Source organism: Lactuca virosa, chromosome 8, assembly GCF_052849685.1.
Source record: "Lactuca virosa cultivar CGN04683 chromosome 8, Lactuca_virosa_CGN04683_v6, whole genome shotgun sequence".
Taxonomy (NCBI): Eukaryota; Viridiplantae; Streptophyta; class Magnoliopsida; order Asterales; family Asteraceae; genus Lactuca; species Lactuca virosa.
This window is the reverse complement of record NC_136433.1, coordinates 48240373-48250213: the sequence shown is the minus strand read 5'-3', so window position 1 is coordinate 48250213 and position 9841 is coordinate 48240373. Positions and strand designations below refer to the sequence as shown.

The 9841-nt window shown below is 32.5% G+C and overlaps 1 protein-coding gene and 1 non-coding gene across 2 annotated transcripts; one reads left to right on the top strand and one right to left on the bottom strand.

Annotated features, from left to right (window-relative positions):
* Nucleotides 1-2086: 2086 nt before the first annotated feature.
* On the bottom strand, nucleotides 2087-2635 carry LOC145130323 (uncharacterized). Its single transcript, XM_079065141.1, has one exon. The coding sequence runs from the start codon at nucleotides 2633-2635 to the stop codon at nucleotides 2087-2089; it is 549 nt and encodes a 182-aa protein (XP_078921267.1).
* Nucleotides 2636-7623: 4988 nt separating this feature from the next.
* Nucleotides 7624-7726, top strand: LOC145135180 (U6 spliceosomal RNA). The gene has a single exon (XR_013719645.1). It is a non-coding gene; the product is annotated as a U6 spliceosomal RNA (small nuclear RNA).
* The last annotated feature ends 2115 nt before the right edge of the window (nucleotides 7727-9841 follow it).

Sequence of the window (9841 nt, the reverse complement as noted above, 5' to 3'; positions counted from 1 at the left end):
AAAGCCGATCCTTCTAATTAAGAACAAAACAAACACAACCAAAAAATGAAAATAAGAAATGTCAGGCTTTCAACCTTTAATCAGCTTGTACGAAGTTTTGCCATGTCTTTTCACAATTATTGAACGATTCTAGGTATAACAAGCAATATTAATAGCTTCAACCCAGAATGAAAGAGAAAGACCAACATCCACAACCATTGTTCTTCCAGCATCTATGAGAGTACGGTTTCTTCGTTCAACAACCCTGTTTTGTTGAGGAGTTCTAACAGCTAAGAAATTTTGAACAATTCCTTTTTCTTCGTAAAAACTTTCCAAACTTTCATTTCGAAACCCAGTACCATGATCACTTCTGAGTTGTTTGACTTTGAGATCATATAAAACTTCACATTGTTTGATCAATGAAATGATCTCATCAACAACATCACTTTTGTTGCATAAGAATATAACCCAAGTAAACCTTGAAAACTCATTGACAATAACCAATGAGTACTTCTTGCCAGCACGAGACTTAAATAGAATCGGGCCTAAAAGATCCATGTGCAGTAGATGAAATGGATCAGAAATGGATGAGCACAACTTGGGTTTAAAAGAAGACTTGTTCTGTTTCCCTTTTTCACATGCATCACAAAATTTTTCCTTGAAGAACTTCATCTTGGTAACCCTCTCACAAGCTGATCATTAGAGATCTTCGATATAGCTTTAACGTTGATGTGAGAGAATCTCTTGTGCCATAACCAATTTAAATAAGGTTAAGAATGAGAGAAGAAACATCATGTTATAGAGTTATCAGTAGGAAACACATCAAGAATGTAGATATCGCTACGACAATTCGTTGATAGAACCATAACACTGTTAGAATAAATCACTTTTCCTTCATGCTTGTTGAAGTGAACTTCATAATCAGAATCACACAACTGGCTTATAGAAATGTGGTTATGCTTTAATCCTTTGACATAAGAAACATTTGAGAATTGAACTGACTTGCACTTGATGGTTCCAAAGCCTTTTTGTTTTTCCTTTTTCTTTTCCATTTCACTTGATGGTTCCAAAACCTTTTGTTTTTCCCCATACTCATGATCAGGAGATTTGACAAAAGATTCAATGGCAGTAAAGGAGAAACACACGAGGTAAAACCATCAGTATCAGTGGCACAATGTTTTTTATAAGGTCTTGATGATTTAAAATGCCACCACTTACTAATTTGATTTTATATTCATTAATAAGTTCAGTTTTGGTTTGAAACTTTCGTTTAGAGTCAATTTGTTTGAAAATATAAATAGCTTCATAAAAACTTCATCCAATAATTTTCTCACACTTATGAGGTATTTGATCATTGACAATTTTGAAGGTTTTAAAGTGAGAATGAGCCCAATTATTAATACTTTTGCATTTTTTAGAAAATTCAATGGTAGAGTCTTTTTCACTTTCAGAATAAGTTAAAAACTTTTTAACCTGATACTAGGATGAGGAATCTCAGTTCTGAAATTTTGAATCACTAGCATCTTTAGCAAGATCAACTTCAAACGTACTTGAACTACAACTATTCTTATCAGTGACAAACTCGCCATCAAACACACATCTTTCTTAATCTCTTCATCATATGATTCTTCATCTTCAACTCATTCTTCTTCTTCAGCAAAAAGAACATTTGACTCAAGGTTTTTCCTTTTCAGAGAGGCAACCAAATGCATGTACTTTGGTTCATAGGATTCATCCTTTGGAATGTTCTTCTTGATTTTGCAATTATGGGCAAAGTGATCAGTTCTTCCATAGTTAAAACACTTTCCATCATCTTTCTCGGAGTTACCAACGTTAGACCTTTTAGACGCTGATGAGTTTGATTTAGTCGGAAACGTTCTTGCTCTGCTAAACCTTTTGTTTCCATAATTCTTGTAGTGCTTCACAATCATAGAAACACTTGAGTATAGCTCGAAATTGTACTCATCCTCAGAATCAATATTATCTGACACGTAGCTTTCACTTTCAGGGGAAAAAGTTGACTTTTTGCTGAACATTGCAAAAGATCTTTCTTTGAAGTTTTCCTTCATTATCTCTTTCCTCAGAACTTTTGTTTCTTCAAATTTTTCTAGTTTCCATACGGATTGTGAAGATCCATAAAATGAATTTTCTCACTGTTCTTTAGTACATCGACATGATGTTCCCATTTGTCATCAAGAGAATCTAGAAACTTTAAAACTAAAATAGACTCAGGTTTGAAAATATCAAATCTTCTCATGTCATTAATTGAACAATTAAAATGATTGACAGTTTGAGTAAGAGATTCATTCCTTTGAGCAAATAAGTTCCCATACTTGCGATTTAGTCTGTTTTCCCTAGTGGCTTTGACTTCTTTGGTTCCTTCATATGTTACTGTCAAAATATCGATCATCTCTTTGGCAGAGACACAATTCTGAACAAGGTGGTAGATATCATAAGGAAGAGAGTTGCCTATTGTAGTACGATCTCGAACATCAAGACTATGCAGGCACCTATCATCTTCACTAAACAGATGTTTAGGAGTTTTCTTAATAACGCCAATCTTCACACCATATTTTGTTTCATCAAAGGTGGGAACATGTGGACCTTTTTTGATAATGTCCATCATATATTGATCCATGGTTTCAAGAACAACCATAGCTTTGTTTTTCCACATGGGAAAGTTCTTTTCATTGAAAGTAAGAATTATGTTTCAAGAAGTGGTACTAGAGAAGAGTTTAGAGTCGGAAGAAGAAGAAGAAGGTTTATTCATTGTGCGATAAAAGTACCTGCTTTGATACCAATTAAAGGATCGAATTAAGAACATAAATATCAAACAATAATAAGAACATGAAGAGATTAATAAAAAAATGATTAAGAAAATCTCTCACAAAGTGATAGTGCACAAAGTGATTAATTTTACATACGACCATAGTGTAACTTATATAGTAGGTTGATGAATATTCTAGATTTAAATCCCTACATATCAGAGATTAGAATAACTAAGATAAATACTATATATTAAAGATATATATACTATACAAAACATATCCTATCATAAAGATAACGGATCACAACACTTAACTAACAAGTAATATATGACGCTATCTTCTGAAGCCTGATCAAAGCCACTGGCCTTAATGATGTGTTCAGCGTGATAAAGGTTTTACACATCAGATTATAAGATTTGACCTTACAGAATTAGTTCATTACAAAAACTATGTTGAGTCCTACCATTCAAGGACCACATAGAAATCTTTTGTGATTTCAAAAGTATACTTAATCAAGCTAAGAGACTCTAAATCACATCAGAACACCACTCATATTCTCCGCGATATTTAACTATACTTAGAATAAATTCAAATATGGAGATGATAGTATTTGCAAAATTCACACAAATTTAATTTAGCCAGGCCCATTAATAAAGTGCTTCTTTTGAGCTAAGTATGAATGGTCACACTTCAGCTATAAAACTTCATTATTCTAGAAATGGGATTTGATTTGGATTTAATATTTGGATATTGGAATATTAAGACAACAACTATTATATTGTTTTGATATATTGGGATATGATCATCACATCAATATTTGTTGTGTTCTATATTAACATGTTTAATCCATGAATAATATTATTATTATAAAAGCTCATAGTTAGTTATAATTGTGAGAGCAATTATGAAGTAACACTAATATGAATTGGATTGGTTGACTCTCACTAAATGAAAGTAGGCAATGGGTTATAACCAATTTTCATATGTACTTGTCAGATAACTAGTATTGAACGGACCCACATCAAGATCACCTCATAGACCGCTTTGATTGTAGTACTTAAGTGTAGGGAGTGTTGTTCTTTGATATGGTCAAATACTGATCCTCAACCGCACATGTAGTTATAAAAGTCATTTTCAGGTATGGTGTGAACTATGCAAGCGGCTTATGTAGTCATTTTCAGGTATTGTGATCCAAGTCTCATGTTCAACAAGATGTCTGTATGCCCAAGAGTCATTATAGACTGATATTGCTAATAACCTATGATCATATAAGGTCACACCATATAGCAAATTACTACCAATTGATTATTTATTAGTATAATTTGATTATTAATAAATATAATTAATACTTGTATTTAATTGGAATACATTATTTTATGAAAATAATATTTTACCAACATATTGGGAATTATTATTTCTAGGAAATAATAATAAAGAAAATAAAACTAGTAATATATCATATGGTATGATTATTTAAGTTATGTACAAACTTTTGGACACTTTAGGTAACCAAGTTAGTTCATGGCTTGAGTGTAAGACACATTTAGTCCCTCTTTTTCTTCTCTAAAACCGTAAGTAGGCATAGGCCGGGGAAGTTGGAGTGTTTGACTTACATCTTCATCCCAAGCTTCTTACATAAGGTTGCTTATACTTTTTATCAAAGCATGGTGCTTGGTACTTTGTTGTAAGTATTTAAGAGAGAGTATTATGAAGAAAATGGCTAGGTTTTGCAATGTTTTCTTCATCTTTTTTCTGCCCAAAACCGAGAGCACTTAGGTGCTCTCATTTCTTGTCCTTTTCCTTGTGTAGTATGGAGTTTAAGCCATTAGTTTGTTATCTTTTGATGTTATACTTGGCATATGATTCTAAGGCTCAAGAACAACTAATATACATGTGTATACTAGCATATTTTGGTGGTTTAATCTTGCTTGGTGGATATCTTTAGAGAAGCTCACATTTGAATAGTTTGTCATCTTCATCAACTTCCAATCTCTCATGAGAATCAAAGTCTTCAAAGGTTGTAAGTTTTTCCTTATATGGTTGTTGTTTTCTTCCAAACTTTACTAGTAGATCCTTTGGTGGGAATAAAACTAGTTTTATGTTGTTCAAAGTTAAAGTCTTACGTTGCCATCTTTATGTTTTTGAAACAATTTTTGAATAAAAACTCAACATGGGAACCGTCAACAGTCGGTTCCGTAAGTACTTCCTTATCCTCCTCACCATACCTTCAAGTGTAAAAGATAGATAATTCAACTCATCTTTCATAGTCATTGCCAAATGTTATGGTATCAGAACACCGTCCGAATCATGATACAACTCATCATTCAAACACATGTCTATTTTCTACATTGAAACATCAATGCAAGGCTTGTAGACTCACATTTCACATCACCAACATCCAAAAATGTCTCATCTAGATCATTACAAATCAACAACCTTAAAATGGTCAATATATAGCGTACGAAGACTAAGATCCCTCTTTGCAATCAAATCATTAGTTTCATAAAGAGGGATATTTATGTGACATACTATAATTATAATACTTAGGATATTAAAGTAATAAAATAAATTGTCTTTTACTTGATGATGAAGTAATGAAAAGAATGTAATATTAGCCTAAAAGGGCAATTTGGCCATTAGAAAGAAATATATGTCTAAATATACTGTACATTTTTTATTTGTTGAAAAATCATGAGTTTATGGCACAGATAGTGGAAGTGTTGATATAAATGCTTTAAAATAAGTGAAATATAGAGGTTTCAAAAAATGATAAAAGCCATACTATGATATTATGAAAACCAAACCTAGAGGTATAATAAATAGGATATAAAGGTTACACTAGGATGATGAGACACCAACGAAGATAATAAAAAAAGAAAAGAAATAAGTCAGTTGGAATTAAAATTAGAAAGTTTTGTTATTTTGAATTAGTATTTTGTTAATTTTTGATGATCTAAATGACAACATCCTATGTTTGAGGTTATGAAACTCGAGATAAATTACAACAAAATAATTAATTCTTAATTCATGGTTTTAGTTAAGACAACAAAGAACATACATTGGAATATGGCAATGAAATGAATTGTCTAGATATTGTATGATATTAGCATGATGGTACCTCCCTACACGGTGTAGTGGCTTATCTCACGGTTCTTGGGGTATGAAGTCCTCTTATCATGGAGCTAGGGGTGAGTCTATGCATTGTGAAATTAGAGGCATAAAGTCCTCATATTTGAGTATTTAGGGTGTGAGATCCCCATTGTGTGTTACAGTTACAATACTTTATGTAATTGAAATGAGTTGGTACAATATTGTTTGGTTAGGAAACATATATTGATAGTGTACAACTTAAAGTGAACAATACGAAGGTGATAAAATCCCAAGACACCTTTGACTAAATAATTGGTATGTTTACAAAAGCCAAAGTCCAACTGCATAAGATACAAACCAATTTCCCTTCCGAAGCATGAAGAATCGATGAATCTGGATTAAGGACTTGCACACCATAATCCTCTTTGAAATGATAGTCTAATTTTTCCTTCTTAACTTGAGTGACGATCATGATAGAAATAATGGAGCAATTGCATTATTTCTCATCCATGATAAATCAAGTAACAATGGCCTATGATAGGATATGCAAAGAAGACGCCAAAAAGAGAATGAAAGAGGAAATTGTAGTTACCACTTAACCAACCTTTATAAGCATAAACAACGAAGGATCAGTGATAAGATATGATGGCCTTGATAATTGTGTCGGGGACAATGTCAAGTCTAGTTGACTAGCACAATAGTTGGAAGAAGGGGATGCACCCAAATCTGAAATGCATGACCTAAGCGTCGTGATATTGCATAAATACACAATACGCCTTATGGGGGTAAAGCCTCTGCTACCAATATGGGATCATACGACGACCACGATCACCTGCAAGAAATACGTAGTACCATAGCCTTCCAATGTCAAATGGGTAAATGAGCAACATCTTGCTCATTTTCTTGAGGCTTGTAGAGGCTTCTTGGACCGTACCGATAAAGATAACATGCGATCAACATTGACCGGATCGGTCCAACCCAAGCCTTGCTCCTCAGCTCCTAGCGATGATGCGACGTGTGCCTAAGTCGCGAATCTCTAGTTTCATGTTCATAACTTGGCTAGACATGCATGTAGGCTTGGTCTTCCTTTAAATTGTTCAAACTTTCTTCCACGTTAATATAGAACAAAATTAAACTATTGAACTTTGATTTTCTATCATAAATCCCAACAATACGTCTTACAAATTTGGTAATCCGGACCTAGAGGCCGATGATACCTTGTGTAAAAGTGATAAGAATCATAAAATTATATTATATGAGAATGGAATTGAAAGCTTAAAGCAGTTAAAGTGTTTTTTTTTTTTTTTGCTCATTGGATAAAACCGTAGGCCATGGTTATCCTATAATGGGACCAACATTTTAAAACGACAAAACACATCTATAATTGATAAAGGGATAATGACTTAGGAGGGTAGTTAGGTTTCCAGTTTGTCTGTGTTAGGTCATTAAGGTTTTTTTGTGCGTATTAGACCAATATGGTTGTTATTACCGTTTAGAAGTAGTCCTTTTTACCGGTTTCTTCCTGTTTAACCGGTAAAAATGACTATTTCTAAACAGTAATAACAACCATATTGGTCTAATATGCACAAAAAAAAAACCTTAGTGACCTAATACGGACAAACTGGAAACCTAATTACCCTCCTAAGTCATTAACCCTAATTTTAAAGACATTGAGAATATATGACCATCAACAGTAAACTAGTTCGTTTAGAACTCGCGTTGTCCCATATCGACCAGAAGAAGAACCTGCTACTCCTCTATATGGCGAAGTTCTTCATCTATAGTCGTCCTTTCGGGGACATCCGATAAAATTGGAACGATACAGAGAAGATTAGCATGGCCCCTGCGCAAGGATGACATGCACAAATCGAGAAATGGTCCAAATTTTTTTTAAACCCTTCGTCGTCTTCTCTGAAACCCTAAGTCCCTTTTCAAATGCTAATAGAGTTCAATTACAATTCTTACGTTTCAGTAGATGAACTACTGAAGTCATGATCAGACAACATGTGGATTCCATGGTCAGATTGATCTTCTTGTTGATGTCTTCAACCATTTGTGGCAAGTAAGGGTGATCTTTCTTTTTATAAAGTCTCCTTTAAGTTTTTTACTTTTCCTGTCATTAAGTTTCATGCTTTATAAACTTCCGTTTATGTGTTGTATATAGTCTATATGTGTTTGTTTATGTGCTGATTTTTTATTAATTTTGCAACTTCAGTTTCTTTGTTCATGTTGTGGTTTTGTTGTTTATAAAATAATTGATAATAGGCTTCCTTTGCAAGTCCCTGTTGGTTTTACATTTCCATTCGTTATCAAATGTAGACATTGATGGGAGGTATCAAAGTGAGATTGTTTTTGTACATATGGATGTGTTTGTAAACATTTAAATGACAAAAAAGAAGTTATTGATAAAATGTTGCATATTTATGTAATGAAGATCATCAATCATATGAGTTTTTGGACTTGGAAATTCTAGAAGGGTCGTGTGATAAGTTTAAATGGAAGCAACTATTTTCAATCAAACAAGTGAGTCACATTGATTAGTAAGCGTGTTTTCTAAATAATTAGGGTTAATAACTTAGGAGGGTAATTATGTTTCCAGTTTGTCCGTATTAGGTCATTAAGGTTTTTTTGTGCGTATGAGACCAATATGGTTGTTATTACCGTTTAGAAATATTCCTTTTTACCGGTTAAACAAGAAGAAACCGGTAAAAAAGACTATTTATAAACGGTAATAACAACCATATTGGTCTAATACGCACACAAAAAAACCTTAATGACCTAACACGGACAAACTGGAAACCTAATTACCCTCTTAAGTCATTATTCCAATTGATAAAACCTAATTTTAGCAATGATGGTAATTAGGTTGATGATTTGACTTGAATGTAATCAAATAAAATCTATGATTTATCATTTCGCATAACTACAATTTAAACTATCTTGGGAACATATTCAACTATAAACTTAGTTACCGACAGTCAAAACAGTATTGAGAGGCAGAGTATAGTAAATATTGGCCAATGTTACCAAAATTAATAACTATGCCAAATTTAACATAGAGTTCGTTATATATTCAAGAATTAAACATATAAAATGTTATTACCATTTAAGAAAATAATTAATTATGGATGTAAGTTGATGCACATGGGTCATGAAGGAAGGAAAGAAGTGCGTATTTTTACTTTGCGTTATGTGTACGAAGAGCATCTAACATGATGAAGGAGACCTGACACGTGTGTTGTATAGTGGATGGGGACCAAGTGTCTTTCTGATGAGATCCCCTGGGTCCCGTCACTTTTCTCCTGTACACACAGGCGCCCTCATCGTGAGCCATGAGTGTGCGCTACAAAAATGGAAGGCTCCAACCCACTACCTTACACAAATAAGGCTGCTACTGCTACCCCATACCATCTTTTTTCTTTTTATATCAAACCTTACTTTTTATAATCCTTATTGTTGGCTATTTGAACCCTACAAATCTCGTTGATTATTTTGAATTTGAATGATATCTAGTATTTAGTTATTCCGTTTATTGCGGCGAAAACTTCTTTGTAAAGTTAAACACAAAGGTATAAATATATGGTTTTCATAAAAAAAAAATTATGTATGTAAGAAGCGGATTTAAAAGTATATATATTTTACTCGATATAATACTAAAAATGACAACTAATTAAGAAATCAAAATAATAATAAGTAATACTATAAAAATAAATATGTAAGACCAAAAACGTAATTTTAAAATATAGTATGAGTCAAAAATTATAACTTATAAAATACCAATAACCTAATTTTAAAATTATAAATGATGAAAACTGTTAAATTAAAATTATTTTAGAGGAAAAATATAAATGTAAAAATCTTTTATTAACAAATCCAAAATGTTTATTTAAAGAAAGTTATTTATTGTATAGCTTATATTAAATACTTTAGATGTTGTAATGTGGTTTGTTTTATTTGTTTTATAGAATAATATATATTGAATTCGACTAAAATAGTTCAATACA